The 24,200-nt window shown below is 50.0% G+C and overlaps 1 protein-coding gene across 1 annotated transcript in view; it reads left to right on the top strand.

Annotated features, from left to right (window-relative positions):
• The window catches only part of TMEM120B (transmembrane protein 120B), a 121,502-nt gene that overhangs the window by 69,604 nt on the left and 27,698 nt on the right, over nucleotides 1-24,200 (top strand). The window contains exon 6 of the mRNA XM_040346946.1: nucleotides 16,967-17,056. Within this exon, the coding sequence (XP_040202880.1) occupies nucleotides 16,967-17,056 (90 nt within the window). The remainder of the gene's footprint in view (nucleotides 1-16,966; nucleotides 17,057-24,200) is intronic.

Raw genomic sequence — 24,200 nt, forward strand, 5'->3', positions numbered from 1 at the left:
GGAGAGAATGGTGTCCCCGTCCTCCGGGGGAGAGAATGGTGTCCCCGTCCTCCGGGGGAGAGAAGGGTGTCCCCGTCCTCCGGGGGAGAGAAGGGTGTCCCCGTCCTCCGGGGGAGAGAATGGTGTCCCCGTCCTCCGGGGGAGAGAAGGGTGTCCCCGTCCTCCGGGGGAGAGAAGGGTGTCCCCGTCCTCCGGGGGAGAGAAGGGTGTCCCCGTCCTCCGGGGGAGAGAAGGGTGTCCCCGTCCTCCGGGGGAGAGAATGGTGTCCCCGTCCTCCGGGGGAGAGAAGGGTGTCCCCGTCCTCCGGGGGAGAGAACGGTGTCCCCGTCCTCCGGGGGAGAGAACGGTGTCCCAGTCCTCCGGGGGAGAGAACGGTGTCCCAGTCCTCCGGGGGAGAGAACGGTGTCCCAGTCCTCCGGGGGAGAGAACGGTGTCCCCGTCCTCCGGGGGAGAGAAGGGTGTCCCCGTCCTCCGGGGGAGAGAAGGGTGTCCCCGTCCTCCGGGGGAGAGAAGGGTGTCCCCGTCCTCCGGGGGGGAGGAGGGTGTCCCCGTCCTCCGGGGGAGAGAAGGGTGTCCCCGTCCTCCGGGGGAGAGAAGGGTGTCCCCGTCCTCCGGGGGAGAGAAGGGTGTCCCCGTCCTCCGGGGGAGAGAAGGGTGTCCCCGTCCTCCGGGGGAGAGAAGGGTGTCCCCGTCCCCGGCGGACACAGGAGCCACAGCCGCCGCTACAGAAGAAGAAGGAAGTGCCGCGTATGACGGGTACAAGTGACTGCATATAGTGGGCACAATGGCTGCGTTTGACGGGTACAAGTGACTGCATATAGTGGGCACAATGGCTGCGTATGACGGGCACAAGTGGCTGCATATAGTGGGCACACTGGCTGCGTATGACGGGCACAAGTGACCTACCCCAGTCTAGGATATTCACGGACCAAAGAAAAAGCAGCTGCGTATGCGCCGTGGACCCACGATCAGCTGTGCTCCTGGCATACGAGCACCGGAAGTGACGCGGTACGATTTTTTCACAGGTCCGAGGATTTTTTACTACAGGTCTGATCCCTACAGCTGGGAGGATGGTGGTGGGGGGGGGGTGATTCGTACAGCTGGGAGGATGGCGGTGGGGGGGGGGAAGATCCCTACAGCTGGAAGGATGGTGGTGGGGGGGGGGGAATAATCCCTACAGCTGGGAGGATGGCGGGGGGGGGGGGTGATTCGTACAGCTGGGAGGATGGCGGTGGGGGGGGGTGATTCGTACAGCTGGGCGGATGGCGGTGGGGGGTGGGTGATCCCTACAGCTGGGAGGATGGCGGTGGGGGGGGGTGATTCGTACAGCTGGGAGGATGGCGGTGGGGGGGGGTGATTCGTACAGCTGGGCGGATGGCGGTGGGGGGTGGGTGATCCCTACAGCTGGGAGGATGGCGGTGGGGGGGGGGGGTGATCCCTACAGCTGGGAGGATGGCGGTGGGGGGGGGGGGTGATCCCTGCAGCTGGGAGGGGGGCGGGGGGGGGGGGGGGTGATCCCTGCAGCTGGGAGGATGGCGGTGGGGGGGGGGGTGATTCGTACAGCTGGGAGGATGGCGGTGGGGGGGGGGTGATTCGTACAGCTGGGAGGGTGGTGGTGGGGGGGGGGGGTGATTCGTACAGCTGGGAGGATGGTGGTGGTGGGGGGGGGTGATTCGTACAGCTGGGAGGATGGCGGTGGGGGTGATTCGTACAGCTGGGAGGATGGCGGTGGGGGGGGGGTGATTCGTACAGCTGGGAGGATGGCGGCGGGGGGGGGGGGATTCGTACAGCTGGGAGGATGGTGGGGGGGGGGGGGGTGATTCGTACAGCTGGGAGGATGGTGGTGGTGGGGGGGGGTGATTCGTACAGCTGGGAGGATGGTGGTGGGGGGGGGGGGGTGATTCGTACAGCTGGGAGGATGGTGGTGGGGGGGGGGGGGGGGTTCGTACAGCTGGGAGGATGGCGGTGGGGGGGGGGTGATTCGTACAGCTGGGAGGATGGTGGTGGTGGGGGGGGGTGATTCGTACAGCTGGGAGGATGGTGGTGGGGGGGGGGGTGATTCGTACAGCTGGGAGGATGGTGGGTGGGGGGGGGGGTGATTCGTACAGCTGGGAGGATGGTGGTGGTGGGGGGGGGTGATTCGTACAGCTGGGAGGATGGTGGTGGGGGGGGGGGGGGTGATTCGTACAGCTGGGAGGATGGCGGTGGGGGGGGGTGATTCGTACAGCTGGGAGGATGGTGGTGGTGGGGGGGGTGATTCGTACAGCTGGGAGGATGGTGGTGGGGGGGGGGTGATTCGTACAGCTGGGAGGATGGCGGTGGGGGGGGGGTGATTCGTACAGCTGGGAGGATGGCGGTGGGGGGGGGGGGTGATTCGTACAGCTGGGAGGATGGTGGTGGGGGGGGGGGGGTGATTCGTACAGCTGGGAGGATGGCGGTGGGGGGGGGGGGGGTGATTCGTACAGCTGGGAGGATGGCGGTGGGGGGGGGGTGATTCGTACAGCTGGGAGGATGGCGGTGGGGGGGGGGTGATTCGTACAGCTGGGAGGATGGCGGTGGGGGGGGGGGGTGATTCGTACAGCTGGGAGGATGGCGGTGGGGGGGGGGGGTGATTCGTACAGCTGGGAGGATGGCGGTGGGGGGGGGGGGATTCGTACAGCTGGGAGGATGGCGGGGGGGGGGGGGGGTGATTCGTACAGCTGGGAGGATGGTGGTGGGGGGGGGGTGATTCGTACAGCTGGGAGGATGGCGGTGGGGGGGGGGGGTGATTCGTACAGCTGGGAGGATGGCGGTGGGGGGGGGTGATTCGTACAGCTGGGAGGATGGTGGTGGTGGGGGTGGGGGGGTGATTCGTACAGCTGGGAGGATGGTGGTGTTGGGGGGGGGGGTGATTCGTACAGCTGGGAGGATGGCGGTGGGGGGGGGTGATTCGTACAGCTGGGAGGATGGCGGTGTTGGGGGGGGGTGATTCGTACAGCTGGGAGGATGGCGGTGGGGGGGGGTGATTCGTACAGCTGGGAGGATGGCGGTGGGGGGGGGTGATTCGTACAGCTGGGAGGATGGCGGTGGGGGGGGGGTGATTCGTACAGCTGGGAGGATGGCGGTGGGGGGGGGGGTGATTCGTACAGCTGGGAGGATGGCGGGGGGGGGGGGGTGATTCGTACAGCTGGGAGGATGGCGGTGGGGGGGTGATCCCTGCAGCTGGGAGGATGGCGGTGGGGGGGGGGGGGATTCGTACAGCTGGGAGGATGGTGGGGGGGGGTGATTTGTACAGCTGGGAGGATGGCGGTGGGGGGGTGATCCCTGCAGCTGGGAGGATGGCGGTGGGGGGGGGTGATTCGTACAGCTGGGAGGATGGCGGTGGGGGGGTGATCCCTGCAGCTGGGAGGATGGCGGTGGGTGGGGGGGTGATTCGTACAGCTGGGAGGATGGTGGTGTGGGGGGGGGGGGGGATTCGTACAGCTGGGAGGATGGCGTTGGGGGGGGGGGGGGGGTGATTCGTACAGCTGGGAGGATGGCGGTGGGGGGGGGGGTGATTCGTACAGCTGGGAGGATGGCGGTGGGGGGGGGGGGGTGATTCGTACAGCTGGGAGGATGGTGGTGGGGGGGGGGTGATTCGTACAGCTGGGAGGATGGCGGTGGGGGGGGGTGATTCGTACAGCTGGGAGGATGGCGGTGGGGGGGGGGTGATTCGTACAGCTGGGAGGGTGGCGGTGGGGGGGGGGGTGATTCGTACAGCTGGGAGGATGGCGGTGGGGGGGGGGTGATTCGTACAGCTGGGAGGATGGCGGTGGGGGGGTGATTCGTACAGCTGGGAGGATGGCGGTGGGGGGGGGGTGATTCGTACAGCTGGGAGGATGGCGGTGGGGGGGGGGGTGGTTCGTACAGCTGGGAGGATGGCGGTGGGGGGGGGGGGGATTCGTACAGCTGGGAGGATGGCGGTGGGGGGGGGGTGATTCGTACAGCTGGGAGGATGGTGGGGGGGGGGGTGATTCGTACAGCTGGGAGGATGGCGGTGGGGGGGTGATCCCTGCAGCTGGGAGGATGGCGGTGGGGGGGGGGGGTGATTCGTACAGCTGGGAGGATGGTGGGGGGGGGGTGATTCGTACAGCTGGGAGGATGGCGGTGGGGGGGTGATCCCTGCAGCTGGGAGGATGGCGGTGGGGGGGGGGGTGATTCGTACAGCTGGGAGGATGGCGGTGGGGGGGTGATCCCTGCAGCTGGGAGGATGGCGGTGGGTGGGGGGGTGATTCGTACAGCTGGGAGGATGGTGGTGTTGGGGGGGGGTGATTCGTACAGCTGGGAGGATGGCGTTGGGGGGGGGGGGGTGTGATTCGTACAGCTGGGAGGATGGCGGTGGGGGGGGGGGTGATTCGTACAGCTGGGAGGATGGCGGTGGGGGGGGGGGTGATTCGTACAGCTGGGAGGATGGTGGTGGGGGGGGGGGGGTGATTAGTACAGCTGGGAGGATGGCGGTGGGGGGGGGTGATTCGTACAGCTGGGAGGATGGCGGTGGGGGGGGGGGTGATTCGTACAGCTGGGAGGATGGCGGTGGGGGGGTGATTCGTACAGCTGGGAGGATGGCGGTGGGGGGGGGGTGATTCGTACAGCTGGGAGGATGGCGGTGGGGGGGGGGTGATTCGTACAGCTGGGAGGATGGCGGTGGGGGGGGTGATTCGTACAGCTGGGAGGATGGTGGTGGTGGGGGGGGGTGATTCGTACAGCTGGGAGGATGGTGGCGGGGGGGGGGTGATTCGTACAGCTGGGAGGATGGTGGTGTTGGGGGGGGGGGTGATTCGTACAGCTGGGAGGATGGCGGTGGGGGGGGGTGGTTCGTACAGCTGGGAGGATGGCGGTGGGGGGGGGTGATTCGTACAGCTGGGAGGATGGCGGTGGGGGGGGGGGTGATTCGTACAGCTGGGAGGATGGCGGTGGGGGGGGTGATTCGTACAGCTGGGAGGATGGCGGTGGGGGGGGGGGGTGATCCCTGCAGCTGGGAGGATGGCGGTGGGGGGGGTGATTCGTACAGCTGGGAGGATGGCGGTGGGGGGGGGGGATTCGTACAGCTGGGAGGATGGTGGTGGGGGGGGGGGTGATCCGTACAGCTGGGAGGATGGCGGTGGGGGGGGGGGTGATCCCTGCAGCTGGGAGGATGGCGGTGGGGGGGGGGGTGATTCGTACAGCTGGGAGGATGGCGGTGGGGGGGGGGTGATCCCTGCAGATGGGAGGATGGCGGTGGGGGGGGGGGGTGATTCGTACAGCTGGGAGGATGGTGGTGGGGGGGGGGGGTGATTCGTACAGCTGGGAGGATGGCGGTGGGGGGGGGGGTGATCCCTGCAGCTGGGAGGATGGCGGTGGGGGGGGGGGGGGTGATTCGTACAGCTGGGAGGATGGTGGTGGGGGTGATTCGTACAGCTGGGAGGATGGCGGTGGGGGGGGGATTCGTACAGCTGGGAGGATGGTGGTGGGGGGGGGGGGGTGATTCGTACAGCTGGGAGGATGGCGGTGGGGGGGGGGGGTGATCCCTGCAGCTGGGAGGATGGTCCCGTGTACATGGAGCCTAAGAAAATACAGAAGAGGGGAACTTTACTTTCTGGGAAACATTTCACTTCAAAGATAAATCAAACCTAAAGTTCCACCTTAAACTTTCCCATTGAAATGAGGAATAAAATGGAAATGTGATTGTTGGTATTCAGAAGCTCTCCTCCTACATACACATTTTCTTCACAGTCTTTATTGCATACACCAAAACAATGTGACATTTTACTATACATGGGGGATGTAAGCCTCCGCCCGCCCACCCGAGTCTATGCTTTTTACGGACCTCAATAAGCCTCTGCTTTGGGGGCGGGGCTGGAGGCGGGGCTGTGTCACCGTTTGCTCCCTATCACAGAATGCAGCCTAATGTATCTGCATGTCTCTTTCTCCTCCGTCTCCCCCCCCCCGCTCTTTGTAGGTTTCTCATTGGATCTGTATCTGCTCTGTCCCGCCCCCCCGCTCTGTGTATGCCTCCTCGTTATGGTTCCTCGTCACTTCCGTGACAAATTGTGATGGGTTCACTGAGGGGTAGTGTCGTGAATCCCCTGGAACGCATCACATTTGGCATTGGAACGCATTGCGCATGCGTAGTTCGCTGCCACGTGACTTAGGCTGCATTCTGTGATAGGGAGCAAACGGTGACACTACACCTGCTCTAATTGTGGCCAAAGTTTGAGCGAACTGTGTCGATTCCAGTCTATGAGTCGGTTTAACTGCGCTGCATGATAATACGTTCGGACGTTTGGCATGGCTAGGCCACCACATAATTTGGGTAGGAAAGCGATTTTAGCGATGATCCTGCGACGGTGCTCAGTGATGTGTGGACTTGGTGCTCGATTGACTGTGGTACGGAACACGTAACGCCCCCTATATTCCCATTTACTGGGGCACCTGGTCTCAAAGTGGAGGTTGAAGATGACAACCCCTTGGCATACCTCCAACTCTTTTTGACTGATGAGGTTATTGAAAAAATTGTTACGGAGACAAATCGGTACCAGGAGCAACAAGCTGCTACGCATCAGAGCTTTCCAAGGAGCAGAAAGTGGGAACCAGTGACCAAAGGGACATTTGGAAGTTTCTGGGTCTAATTATTCTTCAGGGAGTGGTGGGGAAATCCCTGCAGAAGTGGTATGGGACAACCAATAAATTACTAGCCACTCCATCCTTTGGCACAGTCATGTCGGAGTACAAATTTTCTCTGATAATGAAGTATTTGCACCAAAACTCAAAAAGATTTGGGAGGTATATCAAATTATTCAGAAATTTCCAGCAGAGCTATGTACCAGATGTAGACATCAGTATCGACGAAAGTCTAATGGCCTACAAAGGAAGACTCGGCTGGATACAGTATATGGCGTCCGAGAGCACGATTTGGCATAAAATAATGCATGCTTTGTGAATCAAGCACTGGTTACATATGGGTTCAGTCCTATACACCGGTAAAGGAACCAAATTCAACGAAAGATTCGGTAATTGTGGAATGACAACCTCTTCAGTTTTTACTTTGATGGAGCCATTGCTAAATTAGGGCTATTGTGTAACCACAGACAATTTTTAACTTCTCCTGAACTGTAATGCCGCATACACACAACCATTTTTCATGACGAGAAAAATGCATTTTTTTGAATTGGTCATTTAAAAAGGATCGGGTGTAGGCTTCGGAGCATTTTTCGCGACATGAAAAATGGCCAATAAAAATTTTAAATATGCTCTAATTTTTCTTGTTTTTCACGTTGTGAAAAACGGTCGTGTGTAGGCTTTAACGACAAGAAAAAACGAGCATGCTCAGAAGCAAGTTCTGAGACGGGAGCACTCGTTCTGGTAAAACTAGTGTTTGTAATGGAGATGGCATATTCGTCACGCTGTAACAGACTGAAAAGCACGAAGACTGAAATACGCGAACCGTCTCTCACCAAACTTTTACTAACACGAAATTAGCAAAAGCGGCCCAAAGGGTGGCGCCATCCGACTGGAACTTCCCCTTTATAGTGCCGTTGTACGTCACCACACTTTGCTCGAGCATTTTTTTTTCAAGGCAAGGCACGCTTGACAAGAATCACGTAGAGAAAAACATAGTTTTTTCCATGACAATAAAAACGGTCGTGTGTACGCGGCATATGAGTTCCTTCTACAGAACAAGACGAATGCCTGTGGGACCGTTAGGGCTAACCGGCGTGACATGCCGCCAACATTTGGCAATAAAAAGCTCAAGGCAGGAGAAATGGTTGCCTTGCAGGCAAAATGATGGCACTGAGATGGCGTGACAAAAAAGATGTGTGCCTAATGAGTACTGTAACGGACATATGCATGCTGCCGGGACAGTTATAATCTCATGCAGGGAGGACTACAAGGAACTGCATGGCTTGTCACAATTGGATGTACCACATTGTATTCTGAGCTCAAAGGGTTAATTGGACAAGTCTCATTGCTGAATGCTAATGTTCCCTTCGCATAGCTAATGAACTCTCTTGTGTAGGTAACAGCCCCCCTGTGAGGTGTATGCTGATGGGGATTATGTGTGAGTGATAATTGTTTTAAAGGTTAATTGAATTCTATTGAGAAAGGAATGTGCCTGGCCAGAAAAAGCGGCTAGAGACTGGTCAAGTGATTAATTCAAGGAGATGTCATTGTTTCAGGGGGTCTGTGTTGAAGCCCCCTACTGGGTGAAGAGGGGGGGGGGGCGGAAACTGTCATTGTTCTTGTAACAGTTGTAAGCAGATATAAGCAGGTCAAATATGCCAAATAAAGTCAGTCTGCTTGACCCTTCAAACGTAGCCCGTCTCGTTTCTTGGAAGGGCGTTCGATGGGATATACCGGCGGTACCTGCATATCGCAGCTTGCCAGGGAAAAGGACGTCGCCAACGGCTGAGACCCTCACACTACATGGGTAGCCGTTACAAGTACTATTCATAACACCTCTACTGTCATGGTACACACCGGGTGGAAAAGACAGAATGAAACCACGAGTCGTGATGAACTACAACACCACCATGGGAGGTGTTGACAGAGCTGACCAGGCCATGACATTTTATCCAGCGATAAAAAAACAACAAAAAAAAAATGACAAGAAAATCTTCAGGCATCATGTTGAACAGTGCTTGTGGAATGTCTTCATTCTGCAAAAAAAAAGTGACAAGCCTGTGGTTCATGTGGACTTTGTTTGGAAAGTTGCCGAACGTATATTACTGAAGCACCAAACGCCAACGGCTGTAAATAGGGCTGGACGTCGTGCTGCTGGCGTTGTCAACCCGGAACGCCTGACTGGTCGTCACTTGGACCACATCCCACCAACGCAAAAGAAGTCGGCATACACAAGAATGTGTGTGGTTTGTTGCTCTAAGCGTGACGACACTGGAAGGAAAATCGGAAAAGAAACCCGGTTCCATTATCCTGATTGTGACATCAGACTTTGTGCAGTCCCACGTTTCAAAATTTACCATACCCGGGATGTTTACTGAAGCAATATGACTAGTAATATTGCACCCTTGTTTGGGCAAAAAAAAATTCAGTGTTTGATTTGATTGACTAAAATGTATTGAATAAAAAGTATTTGTTATTTATAGTTTATATATTATATTATAATTTATGATTTTTGTGTTTCAAACTTTATCATACCTGAGATGTCTACTAGAGCAGTGGTTCTTAACCTTGCTGGTGACGTGACCCCTTGATAAAATTACCTAAGTTGTGGGGACCCCTAACAGTAAAAATATTTTCGTAGCGTGGGGTGTCGGCACCGAAGGCAAGACAAGCACCCAAGGCAGGACATTTAGCGCTCCTGAGTTCCTTCCACTTGTGCAGTATTGAAACCCATTATGGCACATTTTAGGATGTGCCACTCTTTGTCCTCTTTTCTTTCTCTATCCTAATTTTAAAAAAAAAATTCCCTCCATCCTTCTTTCGTGTTCTTTCTCTTATTCTTTCTTTCTTTGTTCCTCCCACTCTTTACCTCTCCCTACCAATGTATTCTCTATTTTTTTGTACGTCACCGCGTTTGAGAACCACGAGATTTTGTCTTGTCAGTGTGGACGCAAAGAAAGCTTGTCAAGATTCTCGACAAGCCTAACAAGGAACTCGTCGAGGAAAACGATGTTTCATTTACGACGAGTTTCTCGGTCGTGTGTACGAGGCCTTAGGGTTTCCTCCAGCCCCTTCCACTTCACAATTCTCACCCGTCAGCTGACCTCTAGTCTCTGTCCTCCAGTAATGGGGTGAACTGAATGGGTGGCTGCAAAGAGGCTGAGTGGGCGGGCTCCAGGAACACCCCAGCTGGGCAGCCACAGGCTCCAGGGACAGTTCTGCTGGGCAGCTGCAAAAAGGCTGGGAGAGCAGTGCGGTCTTTAGAAACAGCCCAGGATTTGGTGACCCCTGGCAAATCATCATTTGACCCCCAGGCTGAGAACCACTTTACTAGAGTTTGGACAGATTTAAGTGAGTTATTCCTAAGAAATACAGGCCTACAATATAAAACGCCAAGTTTCCAAGCAAACTATTTGTACCGATATCTGCATCAAATATCTGACATAATCATACCGCCAGGGAGGTTAAATTGGCACTAGTGATAGATGGAAAAAAAATGGCCTGGTCGTGAAGGGGGTAAAATCTTATGGAGCTGAAGTGGTTAACAAGTCGTAAATGCAGCATTGCATCTTTTATGGTTCCTTGGCGCCTGTATTACTGTTTTGACAGCTATTCACAGTGGATTGCTTTTCAGAGAACAATGTGGGCACAACTGACAGGAGTTCAGGAGGCAATACCCTAGTCTCTGGAATGTCTGTTTTTATTTATTTTTCTGCCACTAAGGGTTGCGGTGGGATAATTTTGCTGAGCCACAAAGCATCAAAGCCGTGGCATGTCTACAGCCTCATCCAGCTGCTGCCGCTGCATCTGAAGGGGTTCAACGTCCTATTTTTACTGCCCCACAATTCCAAGTGTAAACCAAGACTAAAAGAACTAATGGTTTAAACAACTGAGGTCATTGATAGAATAAGTTTAGTCATTAACGAAGACCTCCTTGCAGGTTTGTAACGCTAACTAAACGCTTCATGAGTTCTGAGTAGCAATTATTAAAACATATTTTGACCAAGCCCTGCATATGATTCTGTTTCGATCTATTTATAATTGTTCATGCTCTAGATCAGAGGTCTCCAAACTGCAGGCTCCGTGGCCAGATGCAAACACTTTGCTTGCTTTTAAATGACCTTTTGGGTGCTATTTTATTTGCTGACCCCAATGAAGGGCACAATTCCTCCCAATGACACCGATGTGGCACAGTTTCTCACAATGACACCAACAAACGGGTCCAATTCCTCTCAATGGCACCAATGATGGAAATTGTTAACCATTGGCGCTGAGTCGTTTTGTACTTCAGATGGGCACAGTCCAGCCCCCTAAAGCCTGAAGGCAGTAAACCAGCCCTTTAGGAAGTTTGGAGACCCCCGTTTTAGATGAAGTCCTAGCAAGTACTTCTGCATTTTGAATCAGTGCGGTGTTGCATGACCCAGTTTCACCAACACTCTCCTATACAGTTTTATGCATTGGTTCCCCCATTACTACAGACCCTTCAAGCCCTGAAGCAAAAAAGCTGCATGTTTATATTCCATCCACCCTCTGTATGATTTTATGGTAGTTGTATGCAGTGTTTTGTTTTTTCTCCCAAAACCGCATACATATATCAAAAGATGTCCCTTTGTTTCACTTGTCTTCTGATTTTGATTTCACAAGCCTCAAAAGATGAGTTGTTAAAGTCTAGAGCAGTGTTTCTCAACCTTTTTCTGTCAAGACACCCTTTAAAAATGATGGACAATCTCCAGGCAACCTTAAAAATTATAGGCAGTCTTGAGGCACCCTCTTCTAAAATGTGAAAAACGATTATAATAATTTAGCATAAAGCGGCAACATTCACATGTCTAATTAGGACACCCAACGTTGGAGGTGATTTTATTCTTCTATAACAAATACGCTTTTGTAAACTGGTTCTGACTAGTATTCCAATGTTTCTGTTCTCCCTCAGTTTTTCTCCATCACTGCGCTAATGTGACCCCAACATTGATGGAGGGGAGCAGGGGAGGGTCAAGCAAGGATGCTATGCTTGCGACTGACATTCTCCTTATCAACTGAGGATGCCATTGGTCGTTGGGATGCTGGCAGCTAGAAGGTTGTTGTGGTGCACAATGAAAACCTGTGATTTTGTATAACTAAAAAGGCAGCCTTCAACCACATGCAGGCTTGTTTACAATTGTTGGGCACTTTTTAGGCATTTTGCCAAGGCACCCCTGAAGAAACCTCAAGGTTCCCCTGCTTGTTACCTAGAAAGGATTTTAAAGCATTTCTAACTCTATTAAATAAAAAGGAAGCAGCCTGCAAAAGAAGAAAATTAATATTCTTCAGCAGGTTCACGGGTGCAGAGCTTAGGCCCCCGCTGCTTTCAAACACTTCTGGGTGTGTTGTGCTGCGTATACCACGTTGAGCAGAGTGGTTCATCCTGCATCACTACAGTGTTCATTTATATAGGGTCTTCGTACAGACCTACAATGAAGAGGTAGAGAAGGGGTGTGTCTGACCAGTTCTGTGCATTAAAGCCAATCCTATCTAACCACTTCAATACCGGCACTTTACCACCTTCCTGCCCAGGATACCATATTTGCCGGCGTATAAGACGACCCCCTAATTTTCCAGCTAAAATGTTGGTTTTGGGATATACTCGCTGTATAAGACGCCTCACTGTGCCATCTGTAACATGCCTCACTGTGCCATCTGTAACATGCCTCACTGTGCCATCTGTAACATGCCTCACTGTGCCATCTGTAACATGCCTCACTGTGCCATCTGTAACATGCCTCACTGTGCCATCTGTAACATGCCTCACTGTGCCATCTGTAACATGCCTCACTGTGCCATCTGTAACATGCCTCACTGTGCCATCTGCAACATGCCTCACTGTGCCATCTGCAACATGCCTCACTGTGCCATCTGTAACATGCCTCGACGATCTCCCTACCTTCTCCTGTTTGCAGAGATGTCAGACGGCGGCCATCCATTATTCAAAAGCCACGCCTCCTCAGGCTGTTCCGTGATAGGCGGAACAGTAATTTTTCCAGCAGAGTCTCTGTTCAGTGTTCCGCCTATCACGGATGTCTTCCCGTCCAAGGCTGAGGATGAGAAGGCATCCGTGATAGGCTGAACACTAAACAGAGGCTCTGCTGGGAAAATTAGTGTTCCGCCTATCACGGAACAGTCCGAGGAGGAGGCGCGTTTTTTTAATAATGGATGGCCGCCGTCTGACCACAAGTACCCGGCGTATAAGACGACCCCCGACTTTTGGGGCTTGATTTTACATGCAAAAAGTCATCTTATACGCCGAAAAATACGGTAATTTTCAGCTTTCAGCACTGTCGCACTTTGAATGACAATTGCACGGTCATGCAACACTGTACCCAAACTAAAAAATAAATAAATTCTCACATAACGAGAGCTTTACTTTGCTATACCTTTTTTATTTTTTTATTTTTTTTTTACTAAATGAAAGACTGAAAATTTTGGGGGGGAAAAAAACAATCTTTTCATTTTGTTTTTTTGCTGTTATAACATTTTGCAAATAAATGTTTTTACAAATTTATCCCAAAAATGTATACTGCTACATCTCTTTGAAAGTAACAAAAATCAGTTTATAATATTTAGTTTGTAGGAAAGTTAGAGTCCACAAACTATAGTATTTATCTGAAAATTGATTAATTCCGATGTAATGACACGCTATCTCATTTCTTGAGACCCTAAAATGCCAGAACAGTACAAATACCCCCACCCCCTCCCAAAATGTCTCCTTTTCTGGCAAGTAGACAGTCCAAGGTAAGAAGCATGGCGGGTTTTTATGCAGTCGCCAGTGCAGTACAGCATATAACGGCGGTGATCAGGGACACTGACTGGTAAAAAAAAAAATGCTAATTCCTTTTTCGCTTTTTATTTTTTAACACACCGTGACCAGAACAATATAATGTTACCATAGCAACATTGTACTATGGGGAAGTGATCAGGATTTTTTTTTTTTTACACATTGTTTCCTTATAGTGAATAACATTGCTATAAGCAAGCATTTTACTGAATGAAACGGATCCATTCAGTTTTTGTTGAGATTGGCTGTGATTGATCAAGGTGGGCTGTGATTGGCCCTGTCTGTATCATGTGATCAAATTGACCAATCACAGATAGTAACACAATTGTTCACAATGGATGGCATGAAAGGAAGCCATCCATTGTGTACAACTGTCATGTGACCTGCTGTGATTGGTCAAGGCAGTCACATGGTACCCTGATCAGTCATCGGATGTGTCCCGTGGACACAGGCGATGACGGATCACACAGCTGTGCAGTGCTGTTTTAGAGGACATCATATGATGTCCAGTCAGGGTGGGAGAGCCACCGCCCGGCCATCATTCTGCTGGACAGGAAGGTGTTAAAGCCCAATTACAGCTTTGTTATTACTTTATACAGTTCATTTGGGCCAAGCTGGCCCGAAATGTTTACATCTGCTGTCAGTGATGTATAAACTGTATTTAGCATCATTCTTGTTCCGGGGCCAGTGCCTCCGAAAGTGATGAAGCCATTGGATTAGAATGACAACTTGACAGTAAGCATTTTTGGAAGAAAGTCAGCAGTGATGGTTTACACATTTCCTCAGTATGTGGTAATGCTTGGCTAATTGATTAAAGCAGAACTAATGTTACAGCTAAGGTTTGTTTAAAGGAGGATATTTACACACATGTGTTTTGCTTTTTAAAGAGAAGTGAAGGAATCCCAAAAATATGCATGCATGCTCGCATACATACATACATACATACATACATACCTGGATCCCTGCATTATCAATCCGATCCTGCAGCTGTCCCCTACCAGCCATACATTTAAAAACTGAGCGATCAGCACTCTTCTTTGTCCCTCCAACGCTCACTATGGCTGTGGGGGACAGGATCGGCTGGCTCAGGCTCTTGGTGGTCAGCCCTTAGCTTGCAGTCAACTGAATCTGGGTCACAGTAGTACAGAACCTGTGAGACACAGGAGTAGTATGGGTAAAAGTGCTTTGGCCATACTTCCTTTTTTTAGGTTACTTTGTGGTAAAGCAAGGAAGCAATAACCTGTGTAGTAAATAATTACTAAACAAGAATGCTGTACATACAAACTACATCCTAGGAAAAAAATATAACACATAGCATGTGTGTTGTATTCATGTGTATTCATGTGTGTTGTATTCATATTTGAAATACTCTATCTATCCTTCCTAGCAAATGAGCATTGACAATGGTCTGCATGTGATGGGGACAAAACTAAAAACTATTTTAGCTTGGGTTACAGTTTGCAATTTTCTGTAACAAGCAGGACTGAAGCAATTGGAGGAAACTGGGTGCTTTTGTAGTATAGATTTAGTGAAGTTCCTTCTGTCGTCTTGTGAAGTTACAGACCTTCCTGCTGCTTAGATATTCTTGTTATGGAGCCTCTTGCATGTACCCAGATTTCTTCCAGCACATGGCTGTGTTATCTCCTGCCAACATCCCTTCCTTTTTGACTAGCATTTATGAACCAGTTAACAAGTTAATTAGCATTTGAACAGAAATGGCACACTGCTGGCTTACTGTACAGCATGACGCATAACAAAAGGGTACCATCAGTATACGGGATCCATAAATTAATAGAGAAGAATATAGTATATTATGAAAAACTTGCCAACTTGCAAAAGTGAAAGTTTCAAGAGGCCTTTGTTTGTGTTGGCAGGGCTTCGGGCAACAAGGCTCCCATCTTCACATTTGGTGGGAATGCCCTAAGATTAGGCCATTCTGGGCTAAGCTCAGAAATTTGACCTCTCAAATAATATTGGCCTCGATCAGGGATGACCCGGTGCAATGACTATTTCATGGTACTCAAAGCTCCATTACGGGCATATAAGGAGTATAGTTCCACATTTGTTGGATGCAGCTAAAGGGCTAATTCCGTTCTATTGAAAAAAGCCACATGCATCTACGATAGAACACTGGGTGAAACAGGTCAACAAAATTATGGAAGATGAGAAATGGGTTTCTACCAATAGTAATAGACTGGAAGAGTTCCAAGCTGAATGGGAACCATGGCTTAATGTTAGTACAGTGAACAGCAGTACACAGTCTCATTCCCCATGAAGAGAAGGGCCACTAAACCACCCTCTCTACCACTTTTTTTTTTTCTGATATGAATGGGCGATTGCATGTAGGGATGCATATGAGGTAATTTTTTTAGCCACTTCCCGACCGGCTCCTGTACATATGTCAGCAGGATGTCTCTCCTGTGCGAATCGCCATATATGTATGGTAGCTCCTTTAAGAGCCATAGCAGACGCTGCACGGCGGGGGACGAGATCAAGGGCACAAGAGCCAGAACGAGGATTTGTGTGTGTCATTCTCAAAACTTTTGGCCACGGCTGTACAATAGGGAGACTAGACCCTGGGTCATCATGTTTGAGCATCTAGGCTCAAATGCTGTGAGGAGTGAAGTCTAATTGTGATTCTTAGTGAATGCACTAGGTGTTGAATCTGGAGGTAGCCTAGCTTATGAGTTCCAATTGGTAGATAATGTGTTAGCCTATATATATTAATGCAAAAAAAAAGTCACTAGAATAGTCATGGCAACGCAACATGGGGCAGCATGAAAAATGCAGAGATTTTGCATGAATTTATTCCAGAACCTTTTAAAGAAAACCTGTTATTGGAGAGATACTGCTTGGTTGCCTGGATGTTGTGCTAATCAATTGGTACAGCACAATTTGAGTGCTGACCCTACTCTGCTTTCTACTTACTCTAAATACCAAAGTATGAGACTACCAGACAGCAATTAATGCTGTCATTAGTGGCAGAGCAAGAGAAGGTGAATGGTGTTTGTTGTCAAATCACGTACTATTCTACTAAAGCAGAATCCTTCCCACTGAGCTATTGTGTTCTCCTAGTGGGGGGGGGGCATCCCTGCTGGGAGAACATAGTAATTTTTGCCAGCGGCTATAGCCACTAGCCATAATCGCATGAAAAATCAGATATGCTGGTTTGTACTCGTCTATCAATGGATCGACTTTGGTACAATCAGCCCGCCCATAGATGGTTTCGTCAATGGCTGGCTTTAGTGAAATATTGAAAGCTTTCTACTACCTAAATTGTAGATCAAGCAAATTCTGGAGCGTTATCTTTAGTCACCTACTCGATTTTGGAAACGTGAAAATAACGTGGGCTATAGTGATGTCAGAATATCTAGCAATTCTTTATCTCGCTCTATAATACCATGCTACTGTGAAACTACCTGTACTCTGTATTATATGAGATATTGTACCTATTCTGTTGTTCACTGCTTTGATGGATGCTTTTGTTCTTTTATACAAATAAACAATTTGAAAAAAAAATAATATTTTATCTTCTAGAGTGACAGATGAAGTGTTCAATTTTTTGCTAGTCTGGTACTTCTGCACTCTAACCATCCGAGAAAGTATCCTCATTAGCAATGGATCACGGTGAGTACCTGAACCAAAGCAAAACCACATGGGTGCTCATTAATGAAAGTTAGTGGTGGTAAAAAGTAAAGCAAGTTGACAGATTCTGTTAAAGCGGGGGTTCACCCCCAAAAAAAAATATTGCACACATTCGAGCCAGCATAGTAAGGGCATTTACATTCAGCATTTTTTTTTTTTTTCTCTGTGCATGCCTTTTTATATTCTTTTTTTGTCCAGGGCTTCCAGGTTCCGATGACTGCGGGACTGGGCGTTTCTATCCTTCCGTTGGATGATTGACGGCTTGTGAAACAGGTGACCTGTCGCACAATGTGCGTCACCAGATGTCGGGAAATAGCCAAGCTGCAAGTCGGCACTATACGGCGCCTGTGCAGTCAGCTCTACACGGCGGGCGCAGGCGCCGTATAGTGCCGACTCGCAGCTCGGCTATTTCCGGAAATCTGGTGACGCGCGTTGTGCGACAGGTGACCTGTTTCACAAGCCGCCAATCATCGAACCGAAGGATAGGAAAACGCCCAGTCCCACAGTCATCGGAACCCTGAGGCAGGGATAGGAACGCTCAGTCCCGGAGTCATCAGAACGCGGAAGCCCTGGACCAAATCGGAATATAAAGGTAAGTACGGAGAAAAAAAAAACCTGCCAAAAGTATATGCCCTTACCATGCTGGCTCTAATGTTAAAAAATCGTTTTTAGGGTGAACCTCCACTTTAAGTTTTAGTTTTCTACTAGGGGGGTATGAGGAAAAATCATTGAACACTGACCGTTTTTTGGTGGTGTTTTTTTTTTCCCCCCTAATGGAGAAAAGTCTTGTGACCGTTTGCTTCCCAACTCTTGTGCCAAATTCAGGTATTTATTACCACCACATTTAGAATCTGCCACTTTGATTGTGACGGATACTAAAAAGATTATCACCAGTTTACAACAAATAACAAGATATACCCAACAGAGTATAAGGCACAAGACCATCGACCGTGCAGGGTCGTAGAGTGATTACAGTATAGTGATCATGTTGAGCAAAGACACATTTTGAGAGAAACATCACCACAGAAAACCGGTGGCAGAAAAAACACAAAAAGAAAGGAAAAAAAAGGGAGGGTGGAGGCCTAAGGTGAGCTGCCACCAGAAAAATGTATAGGGGGTATGCCCCCATGGGCCTCCATCTAACCAACCCGCACCCACCAGGGTCACCAAAGTGTAATGACACACACCCGAACGGGACTACCAGCACCCCACGGAAGTTTGGGGCCTGTCCCGCGGGTCCTAAGGTCATGTGGGTTGACATAAATATAGAAGATCTCTCGCGCTACTAGTGAGTGTATATATAAAACGTGAGGGAACTAAAAAACAAAAGCTGCTAAATCTAATAGTGTTCACTAAACACATAAAACATGAATAAATAAATGATTTTGCGCTAGAGTAAATAAATACAAACGATCCTCTCACCGTGTAATAAGGTGATAAAGTGCTATATAATAAATAACAATCGGCTATTATTATACACACGTGAAAAAGATCAAATATATACAAGTGATCTAAAAAATCAATAAATAAAGTGCTGCTGTGCAAATGAACTGCAACTCAGTGCAAAAAACTGTATAAAAAGTGCTGATAGTGCCACAAAATTGCACCAATATACACAATAGTGGATGGTTCAATAATGCAATGATATATGCAGAAGATGAATAAAATGTCCCATATATTTGATGAGAGGGTAGGTCCTCCAATGTTTCCAAATTCCCGATGTAAATATTCCATATTTGTAATATTGAACCATGGTGACTCTCCTCCACCAGTCTCCCAGAACTCTCACCTTACAAATAAGTAATGTAGGCACATCAATGTTATATCTTCCACCATATAGGTGTTAGGATGCCCAGATAGATAATACACTGCGATCCACGATCGTTCCTCCTATGACTGATCACTGGAATGAGGAAGCAGCAGACGAGGACCCAAACCACCTTGCAGTTGTGGGTCAACTAGGCTTTTATCCACAGGTAGTGGTGCTCCAGATAGGACTCCTCCTTCTGTTGGTGCAGGTGTAGGGGACAGCAACTTCAGGGAGCAGGAAGTTCTTGGAAGATGTTACTTCACTACACCACTATATTCAATGACACCAGAACAAGGCCAGACTCGTATATATTTGATCTTTTTCACGTGTGTATTATAATAGCCGCTTGTTATTTATTATATAGCACTTTATCACCTTATTGCACAGTGACAGGATCATTTGTATTTATTTACTCTAGCGCAAAATCATTTATTTATTTATTCATGTGGGTTGACAGCCCTCAACAGGCCGGCAGGCGTTACACAATTAGCAACCATATGTGAACAGAAAAAAAAAGGGGGGGGGAGATGAAGGGGGAAAGAAAGACAGAGGGGAAAGGGACACAAGTTCCTGGTTACCTGCATGTTGGAAAAGAGCATCTCCTAAGTCCGCACCGAGCACACCACGCCAAGACTTCAGCATCTGTAGACACCTACAGCTCACCAGCAGATTGTGTCGAAGCCCCCCACGCTCCAGCCAACCTGAGGGCTTTAAGTGTGGGATCTGCTAACTCTAATAGAGCAACGTCCAGACTCGAGGGCACATGAGCGGGGTCAGAAACATATTCAGACCAGGGCGCCCAAATGTCACAAACGGTCCCCAGCTCCCTAACAGGCAGCCACCCAATCCTCAGCCTCCTGAACCGTGCTCACTCCGTTAATCCACTCTTCCCGAGTGGGAATCCTGGCCGTCTTCCAATAAATTGGAATCAAGCGCCTCCCTACATTCAGCAAATGGGGTAGCACACTCTTTTTTTATAGTGACCGAGCGGGGTCGGGGGGACATGGAGGAGAAAGTGTTTCGTGGAGAGAGGGACTTCTATCTCTGTCACTATTTTTATTTGGTCCCGTAAATCTTCCCAGTAGGGTCTAATCAGGGGACATTCCCACCAGATGTGAACTAACGTACCCTGGTGTCCACACCCTCTCCAGCACAACTGGAGGGGTAAATACATGCCAGATCTGCCGGTACCTGGTACCATCTGGCCAGTACCTTTTTAAAGTTTTGTCTCGAGTTCTGGAGTCTATAGAGGACGAATGGGTGAGATGATATAGGTCGAATAACTGCTGGTCTGTAAAAGTTAACCCTAAATCGATCTCCCAACGCCGGATGTATGCAGGCGTGGCCTGGGGAGCAGCTGAGCCCAAGAGTCGATACAGTTCTGAGATCAGGTGAGGTGTCGCTTCGTCTGCAACGAAAAGACGCTCAAATGGGGTGAGGGAGGAGGGGTCCCTAATCGAACGGCCATGAACCTGAAAGAAGTGGTGCAATTGTCTGTACTTCCAAAAGTTCATTCGCGGGATCTGTTGTCCTGTGGGTAAAGCTTCATAACTCAAGGGTCTGCCATCCCTCATAAGTTTGCCACAGCTGGCATTTCCATCATTCCATTCCATCCATCCCAGGGCCCGAAAAAGACCATATGTTTACCTGGGGGGAACCACAGGAAGCCACCTAATGGGGCCAAGGGAAACATAGGGGGGGCCAGCTTCAGCAGCGAATTGATCCGATTCCATACCTGAACTGTCAGAGGGGAAGTCGTCTCAGATAACCCCCTATGCTCCCGGGGCAGCCAGGGCGCGTAAGCTAAATTCCTACCCGCCAGGCACTTCTCCAGTGAAACCCAAAGCTTCGAGTGAGTATGGAATCGCCAGTTAAGTATCCTCTGAAGGGCTATGGCTCTATAGTACTGTCTGATGTCAGGAATTCCCTGGCCGCCACCCCGCTTCGGACGTTGCAACAGTCGCATAGCTATCCTGGGTTTACGAGCGCTCCAAATAAAGTCAGACAGCATGCTAGACAGTCGATCAAAAAAAGAGTCTGGGCAAGGGGATCGGTAACATCTAAGTAAAAGAGTATATGGGGTAGGATGTTCATCTTTATAATGCTCACACGACCCAACCACGTAAAGGCCGTCCGTGTCCATTGTGAGAGGTCATCTTTAACCGCCGCAAGTTACGGGGGGTAGCTAGCCGAGTATAGGGTATCGAAGCGATCCGTGAGTCGCACTCCCAAGTATCGCAGGGACGACGTTGCCCAGACAAAGGGGAAAGCCCCTCGAATGGGCGTGGCCATGTGGGGAGCCAGACAAATGGGGAGAATTTCAGACTTCGAAAAGTTTATCTTGAAATTCGAAAGGGATCCAAAAAGCTTCAGCTCCTTCATCAGGTTGGGCAAGGAGAGCAAGGGGTCTGAAAGGTGAAACAGGACATCATCGGCATAAGCCAAGAGCTTATGTTCTGTGTTACCAACCAGAAGGCCTGTAATATCAGGGCTGGCTCACACTGTGCGGAGAAAAGGCTCCAGCACCAGGGCGAACAAGAGAAGTGAAAGAGGACACCCCTGCCTCGTGCTGTTTCTGATGGGGAACCAAGTCGATAGGGTCCCATTCACTTTGACCTGGGCGCAGGGCATGGAGTACAAAGCCAAAATGGACGCCATCATCCGCGGGCCTAGCTGTAATGACCGGAGCACTGCTGTCAAATACAACCCGTCCACACGGTCAAAAGCTTTTTCCGCGTCAGTTGATAAAATATTGTAAGGGCGCGGATCCGGGCGGCTGCGGGCCCAGTGTATAAGGTGTACCGCTCTGAGCGAATTGTCCCTAGCTTCCCTACCAGCAATGAAGCCCGTCTGATCTGGGTGGACAATGTCAGGGATAAGGTGTTTAAGCCTATTCGCCAATATTTTCGCTAAGACTTTTACATCCAAATTAAGGAGAGAGATGGGCGATGGCTCTGGGGGAGGTAGGGTCCTTGCCTTCCTTCGGGAGCACAGTAAAATGGGCCAAAAAGGCCTGGGGGGGAGGGGAATGATTCCACCCCCAGCCAAGGAGTTAATGTAGTTGCACATGGGGGTGGCCAAGTGGGGAAGGAAGGTTTTGTAATACGCTTTAGTGAACCCATCAGGCCCTGGACTCTTCCCATTGGGCAAGGACTCTACCGTAGCCTCAAGCTCGGCTGTGGTGATTGGAAGCTCCAGGCTCCAGGGTCTCCCGACGCTCATCCGTGAGCGTCGGGAGACCGGCCGCCGTCGAGTAGTCATGAATCGCGCGGTGTCTGGCATCTCGTGAGGCAGGAGGGAGTTCAGAGTCCAAATTATAAAGCACGGCGTAGTAATCGCAGAACCCCGCCGTGATTTTGGAGGATTGTACGATCGTGGCCCCAGAAGCGGAATGCAACTTGTGTACAAAGGTTTGTGCCTGCCGCTTCCGGAGAGCACGAGCCAGCATCTGCCCGCATTTGTTCCCATGTTCGTAATATTTATGGGCCATAAAGCGAAACTGTGTACGAATTTGACGGTCGAGCAGACACAGGAACAACTCCCGTAGCTCTATCAGGTCTTTCAGCACCTCCGGGCTCCCATTCGCTTTATGCTGAAGTTCAGTCTTTTGAAGTGCAGTGTGGACCCTTACAAAGTCCGCCCTGCGTTCCCTCTTAAAGGGGTTGTAAAGGTAAATGTTTTTTTACCTTCATGCATCCTATGCATTAAGGTGAAAAAACATCTGACGGTCCCACGCGCGTCCTTGTGATCTTCTTCGGTTCCCAGCCTGGCCGTTAATAGGCTAGGCTGAACGGATTGATAGCAGTGCAGCCATTGGCTGGCGCTGCTGTCAATCGCATCCAATGGAGCGCTGGGGGGGGGGGGGGCGAGTGATGCAGTCGGCGGCTCGCTCGCATGAAGGTGGAAAGCTTTTGCGAGGAGGAGCCGAGACAGCCGGTCTTCTGGGGTCCCTCGGCGGATTCGGGGACACTGTGCAAAACGAGCTGCACAGTGGAGGTAAGTATAACATGTTTATTATTTAAAAAAAAAAAATCTGCCTTTAGTACTCCTTTAAGTCTAGACCCCTGAGAGATCAACATCCCCCTGACTACGGCCTTATGGGCCTCCTAGACCACCCCCTCAGTCAGCTCACCGACAGGGTTCTCTCTAAAGTAGTGGGTCAGTGCATCAGCAACCTCTTTCACCACAGTCACGTCATCTAGTAAGTTGTCGTTAAGTCGCCACGTCCAAAATACCATTATCAATGTCTTCTGACTAAAAATTTTGCATAAGTGGGTTTTTATGTAACATGCAGTACTGTGGAAGTTTATTTAATTTAGGAGAACTTTTTTTTTATTTATTTTTTGTTACTTCAGAATGTTTGCTGAAAAAATACTTGTTTGCATAAATCCTTAGTGTAACATTGACCTACTATATGATTAAACATGGGTGTGTATGTTCAGGAATAGGCAAAGTGTCACCATTTTCAAAGGTGTGTAATTTGCCAAAGTTCTGAATGGCATTCCGCGTGTTTGACATAAATATCATCCAGATCATCTCTTGTTTACTTTATATAGCCATTTTTAGTGATCTTTATATATTATTTAAAACCATTCTATGATCACAACATATACTTAAATTTTAAACATCAGTATTGTAATATTAATACAAATAATAGTTACATTTCATAATCCAATATAACATTACTTGAAAAGTCTCCTTTTACGTTGTGAGCCGCCTGTCTGCAGGCCATCTCGCAGTGCCTGATCACAAATAAATACGTGCCACAGAAAGGAAGTAAATGTGCGGGAATCTTCACAAAGCAAGTTTACAAACGTATTGTAATTATTCATAGGGGTAGGCTAGAAATAATTTAAATACAATGTATAAATATAGTTTTACATTTTGACCATACATACAGGAGCGTATCTACCGTGAGGCAAATAAGGTGTTTTGCCTTGGGTTGCCTATTACAGAGGGACGGCACTGCCCCCCCAGGCAGAAGGGACACTAGCGAGGACTGCAGAGAACAGGAGCAGACTGGGCTGTCAACCTGATGCCCTAAAACTGGCCACTGGTGCTGCTTTACTAACTGACTATATTAATCCTGACTGGCCGAGACCCAAAGCTTGCTCCACCTCCATTGCTGGCTCTATTGCCTACTGGTTGCTTGGGCTGCAGCGCCTGGCATCTTGCAACTAGTGAGGTTGCATCCCTGCCCTTAGGTCTCTGGGGTTCATGCTGGAATGTGTAGCCCATCAATTTTGGGGGAGGTCACCTCCTTAGATCGCAGGGGTTCATTCTGGGACCCTCCTAAGAGTGAAGAACTGCAAGTCC

Source organism: Rana temporaria, chromosome 1 (assembly GCF_905171775.1).
Source record: "Rana temporaria chromosome 1, aRanTem1.1, whole genome shotgun sequence".
In the NCBI taxonomy this organism is placed as follows: Eukaryota; Metazoa; Chordata; class Amphibia; order Anura; family Ranidae; genus Rana; species Rana temporaria.